The following is a 20805-nucleotide window of genomic DNA, read 5'->3' as shown; positions in this document are numbered from 1 at the left end:
AACACTATAGTAATAATCATAAAAAATTCTGAAAAAATATGTTGTGTATATAATTCTATCATCTAGCTCTAAAAAAAAGACAAAAATATAACAAAAAGACAAATCTTAGGGATCCTAATATTTGTCTTTTTTTCTCGTTACACAAGTAATTTTTTTAGTTAACTTTTTTGGAGAGTTAGATGATAGCATCATCTACATCAAATATTTTTTTCAAAATTCTTATGACTATTTTGATAGTATTTTGAATTTTAGGAGCATTGTAACATAATTATTTTTTTAATTTTTAAACCTGTGCAGAAGTCTAGACTTGGATGGCGAAACTAGTTCATCCCGTAGCTTGTAGCGAATCATCAGCTCTGGACGGTCCACACAACTGTGGGCCGTGTGGCGACTCCCGTTTGACGTATCCGCCGTAGCTTGTATCCCGTTTGACGTATCTACCGAAACCGACTCGTATGCTCAGGGCGGCTGGGTTTTAAATATGTGAAAAAGCACCATGACCCACTTGGCTGGGACCACTGCTAGCAGTCAGGTTGGCTCAGTGGTGGGCCCACCCATCAGCCCTCGTGGGCCTGTCCCCTCGAGCCCACCACAGGAGCAGGCTACTCTACAAACCACTACTCCAAAATTGGGAGGCATGAAGCGAGTTTTTTATTTTTATATTTTTTAATATTAATATTTAAATAAGTAGAATCCTCGTGAAAATATTTATAATAATATAAATCTACTACTTCTTATAGAGCGGTTAGACACTTACCGACTTGGTATTACCGACTTGTTAGAGAGCGCGTGTAAACAGTACTATGCTAAAAGTACTGTTCACACTGTGCTTGTCAGAAGTACTTCACTTAAGAGGGCGGAAAGCACCTATGGTACTATGAAAACACTTAACCATACTCTAACAGAGCGGTTAGATTCTTACCGTTTTATTAAAAGACGCATGTGAACAGTACTAGTCAGAAGTATGATTCCCAGCTTCTCTGTATAAAACAGTAGTCTTTATTGCTTACAAATTCTAGAATTTTTTATACATATTTCATAATCCATGTGCAATCTATTTAATTTAAATTCTCTTAAAAAGTATGTGTAAAATTTAAACTAAAATTCTTAAAATGGCTATTTTTATAAATTTTAACAATTGTTAGGTCCTCAAATAAATTTTTTTAAAATCTAGAAATATTCACTAATATTTTTATTATGTGATACAATAATTTCTAAATTACTTTCAACACCAAAAGGTTAGTTTCTTTATAGTGCTCTATTTGTATATAGTTTTATCATTTCATATGATATTCTTCTTTTTATTCAATTTGAATTTAAACATACACACTCATTGATTGCGGCTGGAAGTACTATTTATAGCTCTATTTTCCTCTCTTATCTTCTCTGTACAAAACAGAAAACTTCTGTTGCTCCAAAAATTTGATAAAATTCACTAATATTCTTCTTATGTAATAGACTATTTTCTAAAATTATTTTTAATTTTATAAATATGGCTATTACGTTCTTCACCGATCAGGTGCATCACAGAGCAGCTGGTCACATAACTCAGTTTTAAGCATGAAATGATAACACCTTGCTGCCAGCAGAGCATCTCTATCGTGACTCACATGTTAGACACGAAGTGACCACACGATAGAACTTTAGGCATGAAACGATAACACTCTGTCGTGCATCAGACTTTGGACACAAAGTGTCCACATAACTCAGTTATAACTATGAAATAACAACACTACTGTCCTGACTCAAGCTTTAGACATAAAAATGATCACACGACAGAGTTTTAATCATAAATTAAATGTTAACATCTCTATCCTGACTAAGACTTTAGATATAAAGTGACCACACGATAGAGCTTGCAAATCTTTTCATCAGGCATGCTTATTTATATTAATATTACAGAATATAAAAATAAAAACTCAATGTGAATTCGTCCTTAAAAAAGTGAAGGAAAAGAAGAAGAAATAAAGGAAAGCACGAGCACGTCGTCGACGCCCATGGAGCCACGATGCTGAGGATCTCCACTAGCTCTGCCCTTTTGGCTCACATAGGGTGTGTCTGGTTGCCTGTATGATATTTTATATAGTTGTATCGTATATTATGAATGAGAAAAAGTAGACTGAGGAAGTTGTATTTTAGAAAAGATGAGTATTTAACTAGTTAGATTTACTGATACAAATTGAATTTGAGTTTATATTTGATAGTTTGAATATGAGATACGATGAGGTTTACTGTCGCTGACCATTGGGCTAGCCGATCCTCCGCAGCATCCCGCTAGCCTGGATCGAAGCTACTGCCGATTCCAGCGCACGAGCAGATACAACATCGGACCGTATTCGTGCACGGGCGGATGCAGCCTCGGACCGCTAGTGACGACAGCCAAACACTCGTCTCCGTCGTCCGCATATACGCACGAACAGAGCAGGCCACCGTCACGGCAACCAAACGCGCCCGTAGTAAACATCTTTGTCAACGGGGTCAAAGTCGGTTTGATTTTCTTCAAGCATGGCGGCTGCTTGGAACGTCGAGGAGAACCAATGGACCTTTTCAATTAATTACACATTTTAATGGGTTTTTTTGTCATCCACATATTGTAGTGTCAGTGCTCGTTGCTATTGCATGTCATATATTTATTGATTCTCGTAACATATACTTTATCTAATTTGAAATAAGGGTTATTTTGAATATTAATATAGTTTAAAAAAATACAATTTTAATTACTATTTTTAATATATTAATAAAATATAGTAAAATATATTATTATGAAAATATTTTTTGAGATAAATCTATTTGTATCATTTTTAATTATTCAAACTCAATACATAAAAAATAATTTGTAACCTAATTTTGAACTAGTTGGCTGCACGTAACCTAAAACTACATTTATTTTAAACTAAAGAGAATATCAAATAATATGCTATAAGTGTTTGGATGAAGATTCTCCAAGTCTAAAACACGTCAAACCATACCCTTCTTTACAGTGAATTGTGTAAATTTCTAATCACTTGTTTTTATTTGGATTTTGCCTAGCATATTCGAGGATCAATTCTTTTTCCTTCTTATTCTAGATCAAGTGGGGGGAGTCTATTACTTCCATCTAACATAGTTTTAAATACATGACCTTAGTTGTTTAAACGGTACAATGATATGTTTGTTTCCTAATTGAAGAATCGAGATGGCGACCTAGAGAGAGGTGAATATGCCTTTTTTGAAAAATACCCTAAATAAATTGAAATTTCATCTTAATGAAATTAAATGTGAAATTTAAATCTACTCTAAAGCAAGTAACAAAATGCAATCCTATATAAGATATAAACATAGGATTAACACAAAACAATTTATGAACTTATAATAGAGTATAGCAAATATGCGAAATAACCAAAGAATATAGAGACGATGATGTTGTTCCCGAAGTTCGGATCCTTGAAGGAATCATACGTCTCCATTGAGGGGCTTGGCCATACTTGAGCCAGGTTTCTTTTAACCATTTTCCTCTCGAGGTTGCACAAAATACTCACCGGCTTCCTTGTGGTATTTTTTCCCTTGTAGAGGTAAAATTCGACGTTCACAGTAGCACATCCGATCTCCGTGGCCTTCTTGATGATACTCGAAGCATGTTACAGTAGACTCCTCCGCAAGCTTGTTCAACATAGTTGTACGGTTATCTTGAGGAGGTTGGATATAATTTTGCCCTTTAAGTTTGCCAAGTCCTTCTCGAGATTCTCCACTTCTTGCTTGAGCTTATCATTCTTTTGTGTAATGAGATTGTTAGGTGATTCTATAACATTCTCAACACAAATCTTATTGTAAAGGGGTGAGCTAAATAAAATAATCAAATCATTGTAAGAAGTATAAGCATCTACCTTATGATTGAAATTAAATAGAGAGCTAGATCACTTTAAAGGAACCTTAGTTTGAGATTCAATGTACTTAAATTTAGTCTTAAGCTCTTTATTCTCCTTGTTTAGTAAAATGAATTTGCTCAATAATTATTCATAATTAGAAATAAATATATCATAAATGTCATTGAGGGTATTGAATTTCTTAAGTTTTTTAGATTGTTTCTTAATGGCCCTTCCTTGCTCATCGATTAAATAAAGGAGTTCTTCTTGAGAGGGAGAATCCTTATCGAATTCATCATCACTTACATCGCTTATCATACTATTTGCCATAATGCACTTGTGTGATGACGACTTGAGGGATGATGACCTTAAGGAAGAGCTTCTCTCAGAGGAGTGGGTAGTGAAGCTCTCATCACTTGAACTTAAATCTTCATCATCGCTCACCCATCTTCCTATTCTTGCGAATGCTTTGGCTCTTCCATTTGTCTCCCTCTTGATCTCGTTCTTCTCTTTGTTGATATGATCAATAGTTTTGACTAAGTCTTTCATAGAGGTTCGATGATCAATCTTATCATTGATCTTATTGATGTTCTTCTTCACTTAGAAGGTGACCTTTGCGACTTCGGGATCCATCTCTTCATCACTTAATGTGTTTTGCCCATCATCTTCATTGCTCTCTTAATCTTCATCTTCGTCTCCATCATCTTCACTTGAGCTTGACTCTTGCTCTTCCTCATCTTTGCCTTCATGTGTTAGTATGGTCCTTGCTTGCTTGTGAAAGTAAGGTTCTTGACGTCGGATGAGGAAGAGACTTATTCATAGTCTTCTCATGGGTGGTGATCTTACCAAGAACTTGATTTTGAGTCATCTTCTTGATGTTGTTGTTGTCGTAGATGATGGAGACTACCAACTTATACTTTGGAAGAAGAGCTTGAAGTATTATTCTCACAACTTGATCATTTTAATCAGCGTCAAATATAACCCATTGATCTCATTAATAAAAATATTCAAACGTGAGTATATATCATTAGTATTTTCATATGGTAGTTGTTTGATGCCATTGAGCTTAGTAGCAAGCATATGATATTTCTCATTGCACATATCCTTTGTGCCTTCATGTACTCTCAATGAGACTAGTCCAAATATCATGTGCATTGGTGAGAGAATAAACACGATTAAATACATCAACATTTAGGATGATAAAATGATACTCTTTGCCTATGGATCTAGTTGTCTCTCCTTGTTGGTGATGTGTTACCTCATTCTTCCCCGGTAACTCTCTAAACATCTAAACATCAGGCTTGCAAATAACAAGACATTAGAGTTTTTCAACGGAGGAAATTTGTGCCATCAAAAACTTGAGCACTACGAGTATCCATCCCAACCCTGAACATCATAACTCAATAGATGGTGAAGCCTAACCGATCAAATGAGACGGGGTCTCAAATGCTACTTGAATAGCGTGTCTTTGTGAAAGGTGTGAGCTCCGACTCTGATACTACTTGTGAGGATCTGTGACGTCCTAAGAAAACTAACTGGCTCTAAAAACATTAAAAGATAAATCTATCTCAATTTCTATCTAAATTTACTCTTGATTTATCTAGTGTGTCTACTCTACCGCTCAAAAGAATTTTGCAAACTATAGCCAATCATAACAAACTACTCTAGAAGATAAATGCGCAAAGTTAGATTACAAGAATATAAATGTGGAAACATAAATACGGTAGAGAGAATAAACTCAGCATAATAGATTTTTATCCTATAGTATCGATGATATAAACATCATCTCTAGTCTATGTTAGAGTTTCACCAAGGATATGCTCCCGGACGGCACCTGGTCACGGCTTTTGAGCCACCAAGGCATCAAGCCGGATGAGCTATCAAGCCACCAAGATAATGCCTCACCACAAACCTCTCTTCCGGTCACTTGTCGTTGTGATCACTTCGAAGCTTGAGCTACCAAGGTAAGGATCTGCATGTTCCCGTACACATGTCTTGCCGCCGCTCCATACAAAGTCAGAGGGTCAACAAGCTTGAGCAAGAGTTTCTCAAGCTGCCGGTGAGTCACCAGAACTTCAAGGCACTGACGTGCCACTTGGTACAAGTTAGAACCACTCCTTGATCCCTTCTTCAAGCTACAGCACCTAGCTACAACTCACTCTAGGCCTATAAGTACTAAACGCTCTCTAATTTTGTGCTTAATCACCTTGGATGATCATTTTAAGCACTTTGGTGGCTTAGATGTTTCCTCAAGTTTCTTTGTTTTTCTCTAGACTCTACCAGCATGTCACACCTTCAAATGACTGAGTGGAGGGGTATTTATAGTTTAAACTCGCCCACTAGCTGTTAACCCAACGACTCAGAAAAGTTATTAACATCGGATGATCCGGTAAGAACAATAGTACTAATATCGGATCATCCAGTGAGTACATCTTTAGAAACTAGTCATTGGACTTCCACTCAAAATCATCATGAACACTGGACACTTTGATGTATACTTCATCCCTATCACCAAACTATCCGGTGAATTACCCTGAGTCCGACTGTGCCACTTCTCTGTGCAAAACAATCCGGTGTAAGCCTCTGGTGTACTTCCTCTTGACATCGAACCATCCGGTTAGTTCATCTTCGTTCTTCGACCATTGGAATAACCTTTGCAAGAAATGCTCCAATGAAGCCTCTGGTGCACTATCTTCCCATCACCGGACCTTCCGGTTCGTTGGTCTCCGATTTTCAACACTTGCAACCCTCTCTACAAGAATTGCTCTAGTGTATTTCTTCTGTTGATCACTAGACTTTTCAATGAGTTCAACTTCTTATGTCCCGAGCTAAAATACTCCTGTGAGCACCTTCTTTATCAACACCGAATTATTCGGTGGCTTCTTCAGTTCTGCTCTTTTCTGCAGATAAAGCTTTGATGCTACACCTTGCTGAATATCAGACTATCCGGTGAGGCTAATAGCCTTTAAACACAATACTCTGGTGAGTGCAAACTTCTCTGTATCGGACTATCCGGTGAGACAAATCTTCTGAAACTTCTTTAATTCAACCAAACTTTGTCTCGACTGCGGTACCTTCTTGATGTATTACATCCATAAAACTTACTAATATATATTCTTGACAAACATGTTAGTCCGAATAACTATATTGTTATTAATTATCAAAATCACAATCATAATCTAATATGACCATTTTCGCTATAACTGATATAAGAGGCATATGTGATCCCGGGTTTGAGATCTTACATGTAACTTATTTTTTACAAACATGTTAGTTTCAATGACTCTATTATCATTTCATCTTTAAATTACTTAACAATATCATCTTTTTACTTATGTGAACATCTAATTAATATTAAAAAACTAACAATATATATGTATTTATTAAAAACTTATTTTTTAACAATAATTTTTTACTCTATCTCTCATCTTAAATATCACCTAAAAATCAGACATACGGAGTGGCATTAACCCCTATGTCCGAATTTCTAGTTTTGCATGCTCTCGACTATTCGTGTAAATGCAATGTGTTGTTTGCACACCCGGTGTCTCGGCACGGAAGATGCAACCGTAATAAAAAAGAAAGAAGGAAATCAGCACAACAGATATTCTTGGTTTAAATCGCTCCGTTATTTCTCCTTATACGAGGGTGACCGCTCCATTCAAACTGCAAAACTAGAAATATCCTGATCGAATCAGCGCTAATTTATTTTCCCCACCATATTGTGGGAAACATTGTTCTCGAAAAAAATATTGTGGGAAACATAACTCTATACGGCTTGAGGCTTGACCCGACCGTATATCTGTTGGGGTACAGCGTCGGGAATGGCCTCCACACGCCCACCCGACGCGACCCGAGCCGGCCCTTTAAGTCCCGTCTCTTCACGTGCGTTCGGGAGGGCATCCTCGAAAGCCCTCGCCTCTCCAAACTCCAATACCACCGCACACCACGGATGGCCGCCGCCGCCGCCGCGATCACCACACACTCCTCCCGCCTCCTCCGCCGCAGCGCCGCAGCGCCGGACACAGGACACCTCCAGCTCAGGTGCTCCACTAAGCCCTCGCCTTTCGAGCTGCGGCACCGCGCCGCGCTCCTTGCTCCGGCGCGGGCCCTGCTCCCCGACCGCGTAACGCCGTTCTCCTTCGACGAAGATGGAGATGACCACCCCCGCGAGGAGTGCGGCGTGTTCGGGGTCATCGGCGACCCGGACGCGTCGTCGCTCTGCTACCTTGGCCTGCAGAAGCTGCAGCACCGCGGGGAGGAGGGCGCGGGCATCGCGGCGGCGGCGGCTGACGGCAAGCTCAAGTCGGTGACGGGGCTGGGGCTCGTCGGGGACGTGTTCCGCGACCCCGCGCGCCTGGCCAAGCTCCCTGGAGACGCCGCCGTCGGGCACGTGCGCTACTCCACGGCCGGCGCCGCCGCCTCGCTGCGCAACGTGCAGCCGTTCCTCGCCGCGTACCGGTTCGGGCAGGTCGCTGTGGCGCACAACGGCAACCTCGTCAACTACCAGGCGCTGCGTAACCGTCTGGAGGCGCAAGGGTCCATCTTTAACACCTCGTCGGACACAGAGGTCATCCTGCACCTCATCGCCACCTCGCTCTCGCGCCCGCTGCTCTCGCGCATCTGCGACGCGTGCGAGCGCCTCGCCGGCGCGTACTCGCTGCTGTTCCTCACGGCTGACAAGCTCTTCGCAGTGCGCGACCCGTTCGGCTTCCGGCCCCTGGTGATGGGGCGCCGCCCCAACGGCGCCGTCGTGTTCGCGTCGGAGACCTGCGCGCTCGACCTCATCGACGCCACCTACGAGCGCGAGGTGGAGCCCGGGGAGGTGGTCGTCGTCGACCGCCGCGACATGTCGGTGTCCTCCTCCTGCCTCGTCCCACACCGCTCGCGCAAGTCGTGCGTCTTCGAGCACATCTACTTCGCCCTGCCCAACTCCGTCGTGTTCGGGCACGCCGTCCACGAGCGCCGGAACGCCTACGGCCGCGCACTCGCCGAGGAGTCTCCAGCCCCCAGCGCAGACGTTGTCATCCCCGTTCCCGATTCGGGGTTCTACGCCGCGCTCGGCTTCTCGCAGGCGTCGGGGCTCGAGTTCCAGCAGGGCCTCATCCGGTGGCACTACAGCGGACGCAGCTTCATTCAGCCGTCGCAGGCGATCCGTGACCTCGCCGTCAAGCTCAAGCTCGCGCCGGTGCGCGGCGTCATCACGGGCAAGAGCGTGGTCGTCGTCGACGACTCGCTCGTGCGCGGCACCACCTCGAGCAAGATCGTGCGCCTGCTCCGGGACGCCGGCGCGCGCGAGGTGCACATGCGCATCGCCAGCCCCCCCGTCATCGGCTCCTGTCTCTACGGCATCGATACGCCGAGTGAGGGCGAGCTGATATCGAACAGGATGGACCTTGAGGGCGTGCGGAGGACTATTGGTTGCGACTCGCTCGCTTTCCTCTCGCTAGACAAGCTCCACAGCATCTATGGCGATGAGGCGCATGAGCTCTGTGATGCGTGCTTCTCTCGGAACTACCCGGTGATGCCCACTGCGCCAGAGCCGGTGCCGGACCTGGTGTCCGCCTTCGAAGACTAACCAGAACGTGCAACTAAGGGAGTGGCTCTATACCCTGCATGCTTACTATAGAATCTAGACTCAATTTTGGGCATGACATTTTTGTCTTCGCTGTTGCATTCATCCATCAGAATTTTGAGGTTACAAGGTTTATACATTGATCGAACTGCTACTGCGAGTTTGATCTAATCTATTGTATTGTGATGATGATGATGACCACGATAATTTTCTCAATGGCACAGGGTTAAAATATTATCTTTTTGGCACTTCAGGTTTACTCTGTGTTTTCGGTTTGCTTCAAAGGTTGTTCTTACCTTCCTGCTTCTTAACGTAGTTACATAAGTTCCATCCATTGGTTAAATGCCTATCACTAGCAATGGACAATGTTTGGTGCACATGCGCATTGAACTTGATCTATCTGTGTGCCACCGTAAGATTTAACATATATTTCAGCTATGCTAGTAACTATATCAATCCTATGACTGTGATGTGTGTAAGTGATCCTTCTTCAAGTACAAAAATGAAACCTTTTGGGGAGCTCTTCTATTTTCCACGTTTAGGCATGGCAATATCCCAGAATTTTTAAGACATCTGGAGTTTCTGCTATAGACTGGGTTAACAGAGAAATTTCCAGAATTCTTAAGTTGGTATGAATGAACTGCAAGCTTTGCATTCTTAAGTTGGTATGAATCAAGCTTTCCACCCTGTTCCAGAGTTGAGCTGTCCATAAAAAAGGTTGACCAGGACTTCCTATGTCATGGTAAAAGACACGCCAAACACAAACACTAGTGAAATGCCTTTTTTCAAGGTCTTGTTGAATTGGAGAAATATGCTTACCAAATATATTTTCATATTTTTTTTCATGCGCAAGTCCAGCAATGAATTTCATGGAGTCTTAATGCGGTAGTGATATGATACTCTCTGCACATTGCAGTGAAGCCTGTAACTGCAAACTTTATATTAGTTGCCTGTCTTCCGACAACAGTCCTTGTTTAGTTGTGGACTTGCATTCAAGACGTGGCCAAGGTGAACTGAAGTGCAAGACGCAAGCTTTGAATGGTCAAGAGAGGCGCACCAGTTTCACTTCCAGTCTTCCAGAGGATGAGATAGTTCGGCTTCTTTCGGCTGAGAATATGTGCTATTATCTTAGTTCGGGGAAGGCACGTAATAGAGAAGCATTTGTACTGTTTCATTCCACTGATTATAAGGAGGTTACTTTTTCGAAGGAAGACAGCAGGGGAATCCCCCACTGTTAATAAGGAGGTTACTTACTGTATATCATTCAGTTATTCAGTTACTCTGATGATCTGTAAATTGAACGTCTATTAACTCTTCGTCGGTTGTTCTTCACCCTGAGACTTGTCTGATTTCTAATATTTTGCTGTTCAGTTGGCAGAAATTTATATCTCCTTACGAATACCTGCATTTTTTCAGCACTGCAGGTAAGGCAATACATTGGATGCATTTGTGCACTTTTTTTAATGGAATCAAGTTCCATTGGACCTGAGGCTCAGGCCTCCTTTGGTTTGGAGGATTTTTGAAGGAAAAATAGAGGATTCCATTTCCTATAGGAATGAATACTGTTCATCCCTTTGGAATGGAGGATTGGAGCACAGGAAAATTGGAGGAAAATTTCCTAAGTTGCCCATTTCACAGGAAAACCACAGGGAAAAAAATATCAAGTCTGATCTCTTTTTTTCTTCCCTTCGCGTAGGATCGAGGCAAAGAGGAAGGAGATGCTGCGTTAGGGGAGATGATAATAAATGGTTTAGGGCTGTTGGGCCCACCTGCAAGTGTAACGAGTGATTGTTTTAATTCTGTTATATGCTGCTAGTTAATCATGGGTGATGTCAAATCTTTCTTCCCAAATTCCTGTGTTCTTACTGTGCTCCATCCAAACGGTTCGTTTTTATGGTTTTTCTGTGTTTTACAATCCTCTGTTTTACAACTACATTTCTATCAAAATCATATATTTTTTCTATAACTATATTTTATTATTCCTGCGTTCCAAAAGAACACTCAGCCAAATTGCTGGCCACACAAACAGTTACAAAGTCTGAGAAAGGTCCAGCCAGAAACGAGTGGGCCTTCCCCAACTAAAATAGCACCGTATTTCCCTAAACCATCCGCTACCGAGTTGCACTCGCGCGGGCAGTTCAGCAGCAGCATACGTTTGGCTTCTTTGACAAGAACTCCCAGTGGAGATTGATCGAGAGTGGATCCTTTCAGAGAGCAGCAACCAAGTTCGACGCATCAGACCCGAGGACGATATTGGTCATGCCCCATTCACTCGCCTGCCGGATTCGCCGCGAGGGCGCCTTCCAGCTCTGTGTGTATATGGCATTACTCGCTCTCTGAATATAGACTGCGCCTGCAGCCTGAATTTCGCCTTGTGCATTGCGGACAGCAAAACCCCATCCACCATAGTACTATTTTGTGTGAAAGGATTCATCAATATTATCCACCATAGTACTGTTTTGTGTGAAAGGATTCATCAATATTAGGACCTAACAGAGCTCTAGGTTCAACTCAAAATTGGAGCTAGAGCTGTAGAAAGATTGATAAAATTTGTTATGCTATATTGTTTTATTTTAGACTAAAAGTAGATGTTTAAATCATATATTTTTATTCTATAAACTCCAAATTCTATATGAATCTTGGAGTTATAACTCTGCTAAACAACCCTTAATCTTCGTGTATTGTGCTGTTGAGTTTATATCTGTATTATATTTGAGAAGTTTTGAGGCAAACGTTAAGAAGAGACATTTTTTTTCAAGTCTATCCGGTACATGGGTACAGGATCCATCCCCTTCTCTCTTTCAGCACTAGCTGGAGGAGTCCTCGAGCACCGCTGAAAGGGCGTGTTGCACTTGCATCACATCTCAACATCTCATCTTTCTCCGGTCTTCATGCATCTTTCTCCCAGGAACCAGTGACTTTTTTTGGCCCCAGAGAATTTCTCGGGCGCACAACACAACAACTGAAAGCCTGGTCGGGACATGAGTGCTGCTTTCCGCAAATGTGGCGCACAGATCAAGGAGCAATGCGGCCAGAAAAAAAGAATGATGTGTCCCGTGCTGTTGCTCTCTGCAAATGTCTTGCTTTCATGGCTGGGGCCGTGCTGACCCAGACCGTTTGATTTCCTACTTTTTGTTGTTGCAGCGTTGAATGAATCCACGAAACAAGATGATATTGTAAGTGAAGATAAGAGGGACCACTCACCACCCAAACGAGTAAGGTTTCTTCTGTTTTCGTTTAAGAGCAAATCGGCTGCATTGCGCCACTTTGAAGTTCAGTTCGCTCTAGAGAAAATCAGCAATGCCATCTTCCTTTGAAAACTGTGTCACGACTCACGAGCATTACTAGTATTTCGAAGTGACAGGTGATGGTCGTTTTTCTTGATCTGATACTACTGACAAATGGAGCGAACTGTATCGACAACAATTGATACCAGACTGTATTGCCATTGCCATGTGAAACTTGTGCGGGTAGCTTGTTTTGGCAGGGAAGACCCAAGTTAATTCCCTAGGTTTTATAAATCTACTTATGAGATACACACGAAATATGCGAACATGTATGAAGCACGATAGCAACATACAAGGATGTGGCCAAGTTCACTGAGGTTCGATCTCTCGGTGTCACGTGTCTCCATAAAAATAGCTTTTAACGAAAGCTCTAGGTAAGAGGGTCCGGTTTTTTTAAAAAAGATACACACAAAATACGTATAGAATCATCATTAAAATCATCATACTTGCCGGCTATCGATAAACTAATTGGATTAACCAACAAAAGTTGACCTCCGTCGTATATTAAGCAGAAGAAAAAGTCTCTGTAACGGTTGGTTGATAGTAAAAAGTTATAACGAAATCGATGACAGCTTGTACTAGAGAACAAGTATAATTCCCCTTAAATAATAAAATATGTTAACATGAGGAGAAATACATTTACTAATTATATTATCCATAATTGATGCTACCGATTATTTCCTTTATTTCGTTTCGTTACTGATTCTCATGATAAAGAAAAAAAATAACTTTATCTTAAATAAAATAGTTTTAATAAATTTTTTTTATCGAAACTATAAAGAGAAAATATTGAAACTCTGAAATCACAAGATTATGGTCTTATCCTCTCCCGTTGTCGCTAGATTCGATTCCTTTCATCCGCTGCGCCCCGGCCCCGACGAGACCAGCCGAGCCCAAAGGCTGCGGCCGTCGCAGTTCCATCGATTCCGCTCGCGCTCGCTTTCCCACCCCTCGAAGCCGAATCCGATGGTTCCGCCCGTTGACCGCCTCCGCCATCGGAGGCCGCGCCGCCTCCCCCTCCTCGGAACCCGCGCCCTCCTCCTCCCTCTCCCCCTCCTCCGTCTATAGATACCGACACCCCGCGCTCCCCGATGGCGGTCGGCGGCGACGACGACATGGAGAGGGACTTCGCCGCCAGGCTGCGCCTCGCGCACTCGCGCTCACCCGCACCGCCCGCCGCTTCGTCCTCCCCGACCGCCGGCGGGATCGCCTTCCGCGCGCCGCAGGAGCAGTTCACCGTCGACGACTTCGAGCTCGGCAACATCTATGGCGTCGGCTCCTACTCCAAGGTTCTCTACTACTCATTAACTGCGTGATGTGTCGTGGTCTGATGCTGGCCGGGTCGTGGTCTTGTGGGAATTGCGGTTTTTTGATCGAGTTGTCTGTTTTGCTGCATGCGGTGAATGGCAGGTGGTGAGGGCCAAGAAGAAGGATACGGGCAACGTCTACGCGCTCAAGATCATGGACAAGAAGTTCATCACCAAGGAGAACAAGATCTCCTACGTCAAAATGGAGCGGATCGTGCTCGACCAGCTCGATCACCCGGGCGTCATCAGGCTCTTCTTTACCTTCCAGGACAACTACTCCCTCTGTTAGTGCCTTCTCAACCACTCCCTTGGCCACAAATAAGTGACGATGTGGACATTGACACGGTATAAAAACACAACTTTGGCTGCTATTTTTTATTATAATATATTTATGAAATATAACAAAAATATATTATTATAAAAAAACTTTTCGAGATAAACCTACATGTATTATTTTTAAACATCCAAACTTAATACATAACCAAAGTTTAAAAGAGGGAGTAAAACAAGCTATGACAATATCGATCGCTGAATGTCTTATTAATTGGTGGTTTGACGGGTTTGACTTGGATTAGCATGCACGCGAGGAGTAGTAGTAGTCAGCATTAAGGATAAAGAGCCACTAGCTCCATTGTAAATGCCGCCCTTGGGTGAATACGATGTCTCTTTTGCCGTGTAGACATGGCGCTCGAGTCGTGCGAAGGCGGGGAGTTGTTCGACCAGATTATTCGGGTTAGTGTTAAGCTGCTCGTAATGTGGTTCATTCCTGTCGTGTCTTTGCTTCTTATGTGTGGAATCGGTTGCAGAAAGGTCGTTTGTCTGTGGATGAGGCAAGGTTTTATGCTGCTGAAATTGTTGATATACTGGAGTATTTGCACAGCGTCGGACTAATTCATCGGGATGTCAAGGTGCGAAAATCAAAATGGAGATGCCCATTGGCCTTACTGTTTACGTATTTGACAAGGACGCTTTTGATCTTTCAGCCAGAAAATTTACTGCTTACTTCTGATGGGCACATCAAGATTGCTGATTTTGGTAGTGTCAAGCCTACAAGGGATACTTCAATCAAAGTGCTCCCAAATTCAACTAGTAAGACAAACATAAGCTGCACTGAATTGTTGTAGAATTCAAAATGTTCCGTTTGTAAAGTCTTATTTTCCTTACATTTACCTACAGATGAAAGGGCCTGTACATTTGTTGGAACAGCTGCATATGTACCACCTGAGGTGCTGAACTCCGCCCCAGCAACCTTTGGGTGAGTGAAAACTTGCATCTTGTATCCAGTAGGGAATATATCTTTTTCTTTCATTATACTCAAATTCTGCATTCTTTCACGCATGTTATGTTTCTATTCTGTCAAATATCAGTACTACACTATTATTGACAAGGTACATAAGATAGTCAGACTGCATTGTCTCGTTGGCATGAGGAAACTAAACTAAATGCACATTCATGCATAAAATGCTGAAGATTATGAAGATCTGAGCATTCCCAAACTCCCATTGCTGCCTAGAAAATTCATCACCAAAAATGGATGCATACTGTGAAACCACACTTTGTGGTGATATGAGCATAGCTTCATACATATTTGTCTTATGAACTTTTTGACAGAAATGACTTGTGGGCGTTGGGGTGCACGCTGTATCAAATGCTTTCTGGCTCTTCGCCATTTAAAGATGCCAGTGAGTGGTTAATTTTCCAGAGAATCATTGCAAGGGACCTTAAATTTCCTGAGCATTTTTCAGATGAAGCAAGAGATCTTATTGACAAGTTGCTGGTACTTACAAATACTGATTACTTGTATAGATTTTGTGCAAGTTCCTCATTTATTCTTCATGTAAATATGATGCTGTTTTGTATTATATAAATACCGCAAACAAAATATTGGGATGTGTTTCTAGTGGAACTAGTGGGGGCCACTATGCCAATGACACATTCAAACCCCAGCCGCCTACCTGCTTTGAGAAAAAAAAATGGATTTCTTCCCTGTGGACTGTGCTGGGAAACTAGTAAGAAATAAGGATTAGCTCCAAACACGAAAACCAGGATGGTAAAAAACATAAAGAAAGTAGCCTAGCCAGGGTTAGCCCTAGTTTGGAAAAAAAAACTGCAAGCATATATAAGTCAGATTCTTGAAAACCCACTGGTTGCTCATGCTCAGCTACACTTGCCGTCCAAACACAAAGCTGATGTTTTTACTTTTAAAACATAATAAATCTGCACCTGTTTCCCTACAAAAGTTTGCATGCCTTAGATCCCAAATTCGGAACTGTAAATTTAAAGTTCCGAACAAAAAGGCTTCACTTTATCCAATATTTTCTCATTAATATGCAGGATGTTGATCCAAGCAAAAGGCCAGGAGCGGGACCTGATGGTTATGCTTCGTTGAAAAAGCATCCTTTCTTCAGAGGCATGGACTGGAAAAACCTTTGGAAGACACGAGCACCAAAGCTCGCAATTGATGCAAATGTATTCTTTTGTTACACGTGTCAATAAAATCTTTTATTTTATTCCGGCCTTCATCTTTCTGACAATATCCCCATTCAGGCAAATGAGGATGAGGATAGCCAGGATTCGAATTGGTTGTCACACATGGGAAGCGTGGCAGTAAGCCAACAGTCAAACCCTGTTATCAATAATGGTGCTGCATCTTCTGAAGTACGCTCCCATATATCAAAATTAGCGTCCATTGACTCCTTCGACTCTAAATGGTAAATACCGCGTATATCACGAAAGTGATTATACCTACATGAGAATAAAATAAAATAAAAGGCTGAAATGATGGACATCATGCTCGCATTTTTGCCATGAGTTTCTAATTCACTTTGGTGCATTTTACTTAAACAATGTGGCAGGCAAGAATTCCTGGACCCTGGTGAATCAGTAGTCTTGATATCAAAGCTGAAGAAGATTAATAAGCTAGCAAACAAAAAGGTCCAGTTGATTCTCACTGACAAACCTCAGTTAATCTGTGTTGACCCTGCAAAGATGGTGGCCAAGGGGAACATTATTTGGTCTGATGACCCAAGTGAACTCAATGTGCAAGTATCAAATTCTTCACATTTTAGAATATGCACGGTATTCATCTTTGCTGCAATTGCTCCTTTAGTATTATACTACAAGCCATATTCATCACACCTAATTGAGTTCTCTTACAGCCAAAGAAGGTGTCAACGTTTGAGGATGTAAAGCAGCGTGCGTGGCAATGGAAGAAGGCAATCGAAGACCTCCAACGCTGCCAAAAGAATTGATTTTCAGTTCAAATCAAGATCCGAAAAGCTAAAATTACGCATTGTTAATACGGCACAACATCCTTTTCACATGGAGGAACATGAGGGGGGTTATTCTCCTGCCATCCTGCTCCCGTGCCTGATTGGAAGGAAGTCACTACTCACTAAATGGCACATTGACTGATGCCCCTATTTTTTCTTCCCATTTCTACCTAAGTTTTCTTATAGCACAATTTTGTTTGTCCTTTTGTGAATCGTTGCATCCAATAGCTTTGAAACGGCTGCAATCCCGAAATATCGACACAGGAAATCAGTTCATCCAAACGACTTCAACAGTGAAGTTGTCACGTCCACTGTTATTCCATAACAATTTCATGTTTATATATGCTCCACTTTCCTAATTGGAGTAACAAAGTAGATACAGTTTCTTTATTAACATTTTCCCTCAATATAGGGATACACTAGGACATGATCCAGAATGCTTCACCAACTACTATAAGCAGCAGGATCCAATCAGATTTAACAGTAGCCCCCCCCCCCCCCCCCCCTCCACGATTCTCAAAGGCAATGCACAAAGAACATAATAAAGCCATCTTCCAGACTGATAACCTTTAATGAAATAATTTATACGAAATTTATACAATGAAATCTATACAAAGAACGCCCATAGCTACTTGATGCACTTGAAGCATGTTCATTTCATGCAGTCAATGTACCAAATTAGTACCCTTTTTCATGTGCACATTGACCTGTGCAAAATACATGTAAGCAGCAAAGCCTAAAGCACCGAGCACGGTAAGAACCAATAGAAGTAATCGAGATGTGCTCTGTTAAGATTGTTGGGGAACCAGCTTTGTCCAGTGCTACTCGTCACCTTGTCAATTGCATATACAAGAAAGCTACTGATGAAGTTCCCGGCTCCGGATTAGGGATGACAATTTATCCCGATTACCCATTTAACCGCGGGTAAATATCTAAATAGGGTAGAGTTTGAGTAGAATTTTGTACCCATGGGTACATTCATCGATAGAAAATACTACCCTGACGGGTAGACATGTACATATATAGGTAGAATATACTCATACTCGTGAAACCGTATACATGTATGAGTCTATGACAAGTGGGTCATTTCTCTAAACCCTAACATTTCACATCATATAAATACCACAGTCCTCACTCCATAGCTCTCTACTCTCCCACTGCTGCATCGTGTCCCAAGAAACCCCACCTCTCCTTCGACCCCTCCGCTCCCAACCCGCCCAAGAAGCCCCGCCTCTCCCCGTCGCGCCTCCCTGCACATGCTAGCCCTGGCCCACCGCCACCCCACCCCACCCCGTCGCCCCCCTCCCTGCCACCGCCACACCCAGCAAGCCCCACCACCCCACGGGTAAATAGGTATATCTGCAGGTGATGGGTACCCACGGACGATGGGTTTAGAGCTGGCCCTTTACCCGCGGGCGTTCGCATATATACATGCGGGCAAGTAAGAAACCAACAGGTACGTGTATAGGTGAGTACTACCCGTACCCACCGTACCTTTTTGTCATCGCTACTCCGGATGTGCTCAGGAACAACGCCAGGCCCAAGCTGCGTAAACAATCAGGTACTTGGTCATAGAAGAATTCTTGCAAGCCAACAGATGCAAACACATCGGCCAATCCAACCAGAATGTACTGAGGGACCATCCACATGAAGCTCATAGGAATGGCAGCTTCAGGTTTGTCCAGCAGGCCATAGTCTCTTGCTATCTTGAGCCTCCCCATCTCAGTGAGCGCAGCAACAATCGTCATGACAATCGAGATCGCCAACCCGATGCCGATCCTTTGCAACATTGTGATGCCCGAAGGGTTCTTGGTGTATTCCATAGCTATCGGAACGAAGATTCGGTCATAGATTGGCAGGAAGAGCATGATTGAAGTGTGAAGGATTTGCATGGAAGCAGACGGTACCACTAAGCTACCTATTCTCCTATCCAGTGTGCTTGCCTGTTTTGTGAAGAAAGTAAACGACTGTGCGACAACAACAGCATAAATCAGGCAGGTAGCCCATATGGGAAGCATCTTGAGCAGTGCTGCGGCTTCATGAGGAGAATTCGTGCTGCCTGCATTGCTAGCATCCACCTTGGATGAAGATGGCAGAGATAGGTGAGAATTATTGGGTGATCTGCGCGAAGAAGAAGAAGAAAAATCTGGTTTCACTTTCAGAGTTTTAGAAGATTGGTTTCGATGGAAGCTAGGTTTCATCAGTAAGACCATGCACAAGGGTCTTCTGTCACAGACGAAAATCTCGTTAAGAAGGGATTTTCGTTCCTTTCAACACTCCAACGATTTTTCTTTATGGTTCTCGTCACGAAGGGATTTTCAGTGTCATTCTCTTCAGGACGGGATTCTCTCTACTTTCCTTTCGTGATTTCGCTCGAAAGGAAATTGTTGTAGATGAGAGAAAATAAAGTGAATCAGAACGGGGAAGGAAATCGGAAGGAAATAAAATGAAGAAAATTCTCGTCACGAAGGGATTTTCAGTGTCATTCTCTTCAGGACGGGATTCTCTCTACTTTCCTTTCGTGATTTCGCTCGAAAGGAAATTGTTGTAGATGAGAGAAAATAAAGTGAATCAGAACGGGGAAGGAAATCGGAAGGAAATAAAATGAAGAAAATATGGTTAGAGATGATCTAAGTTTACTTTGAACGTCGTGATGCCAGCATACCTCGCATCCATGCTGCAATCGGTTTGCCAACTTGTCGAAAGAGGTTTCCATTGGCGTTTGGAGGGTAGAAACGGTAAGTCTTGGCCCCAAAACAGAACACAGCAAGAGCGAGAGCCATGGCAACGCATGGGATCCCAAACCCAAGCTGCCAGCTGACGCTTTCTTGAACGTAGTTCAGTATCGGAACAGTAATGGCGTTGCCACCATATACGGCGAAGAACCATCAGTTGAAGAAGGTGCTCCTCGAGGACAGTTTTTCAGGCCTTCAGGGTCTCTCTCATCAAATTGATCGGCACCAAATGCTTGGGCACAGGGTTCGTGGCCGCCCTGAGCAAATGCCAACAGATAGAGGGAGACGTAGAAGAACGCCACATGAGCAGAGAAATTTGAGCATTCGGCTGACTCCATCCTGCCTCCGCACTCTGGTCGCTCTTGTGGCACGAGAACTGATGAGAGGGTGAGCATGCCTAGCCCCTAGAAATGGTCCAGCAAAATAAATTCAGGTTGAGCCGTTCGACCAATCCAGAACGATGCGTCCTTACCAAGATGTAGAGGAGGGATGCGCCGACGACGGTGCGGTAGCGGCCGAGTCAGGAGTCGGCGACCGCCGAGCCGAGCAGCGGCAGCAGGAACGCGCACTATTACAGAATCCATTAGTAGGATGTTTATGTACGGATAGATTTATAGAGTCATCTCTATAAAGATAGTATAGGTGGTTTTAAATTAAAATCATCTGAGAAAATAGTAATAAGCAGTTGTAACAAAGTGGGACAATACAGTATAAACGGTTACAAATTATAATCATCAATAATAGTACAGACGGTTTCAAATTAGAACCGACTGTAAAAAAGAAACAG

At 42.7% G+C, this 20805-nt stretch overlaps 2 protein-coding genes and 1 pseudogene across 2 annotated transcripts; 2 read left to right on the top strand and 1 right to left on the bottom strand.

Moving 5' to 3' along the window:
* Positions 1–7686: 7686 nt before the first annotated feature.
* LOC133925387 (amidophosphoribosyltransferase, chloroplastic-like) lies at positions 7687–9654 on the top strand. Its single transcript, XM_062371330.1, has one exon. It carries the CDS (start codon positions 7795–7797, stop codon positions 9418–9420), a length of 1626 nt encoding a protein of 541 aa, XP_062227314.1. The 5' UTR covers positions 7687–7794; the 3' UTR covers positions 9421–9654.
* A 3882-nt stretch (positions 9655–13536) lies between these two features.
* On the top strand, positions 13537–17565 carry LOC133925370 (3-phosphoinositide-dependent protein kinase 2-like). The gene is made up of 11 exons (XM_062371320.1): positions 13537–13993; positions 14115–14295; positions 14691–14743; positions 14818–14919; positions 14995–15100; positions 15188–15266; positions 15623–15788; positions 16346–16480; positions 16559–16722; positions 16867–17089; positions 17170–17565. Exons 1-11 carry the CDS (start codon positions 13796–13798, stop codon positions 17260–17262), a joined length of 1500 nt encoding a protein of 499 aa, XP_062227304.1. The 5' UTR covers positions 13537–13795; the 3' UTR covers positions 17263–17565.
* Positions 17566–17794: 229 nt separating this feature from the next.
* On the bottom strand, positions 17795–20611 carry LOC133925377 (protein NRT1/ PTR FAMILY 5.10-like; annotated as a pseudogene).
* Between the last annotated feature and the right edge of the window lie 194 nt (positions 20612–20805).

This window comes from Phragmites australis, chromosome 1, assembly GCF_958298935.1.
Source record: "Phragmites australis chromosome 1, lpPhrAust1.1, whole genome shotgun sequence".
NCBI classification, from domain to species: domain Eukaryota; kingdom Viridiplantae; phylum Streptophyta; class Magnoliopsida; order Poales; family Poaceae; genus Phragmites; species Phragmites australis.
This window is presented reverse-complemented; position numbering and strand designations above follow the sequence as displayed.

Coding starts and splice junctions, on each gene's coding strand:
- LOC133925387 (XM_062371330.1), top strand. CDS start 7,795: ATGGCCGCCGCCGCCGCCGCGATCACCACACACTCCTCCCGCCTCCTC.
- LOC133925370 (XM_062371320.1), top strand. CDS start 13,796: ATGGCGGTCGGCGGCGACGACGACATGGAGAGGGACTTCGCCGCCAGG. Junction 15,101..15,187: donor AGTGCTCCCAAATTCAACTA/GTAAGACAAACA, acceptor ATTTACCTACAG/ATGAAAGGGCCTGTACATTT. Junction 15,789..16,345: donor ATCTTATTGACAAGTTGCTG/GTACTTACAAAT, acceptor ATTAATATGCAG/GATGTTGATCCAAGCAAAAG.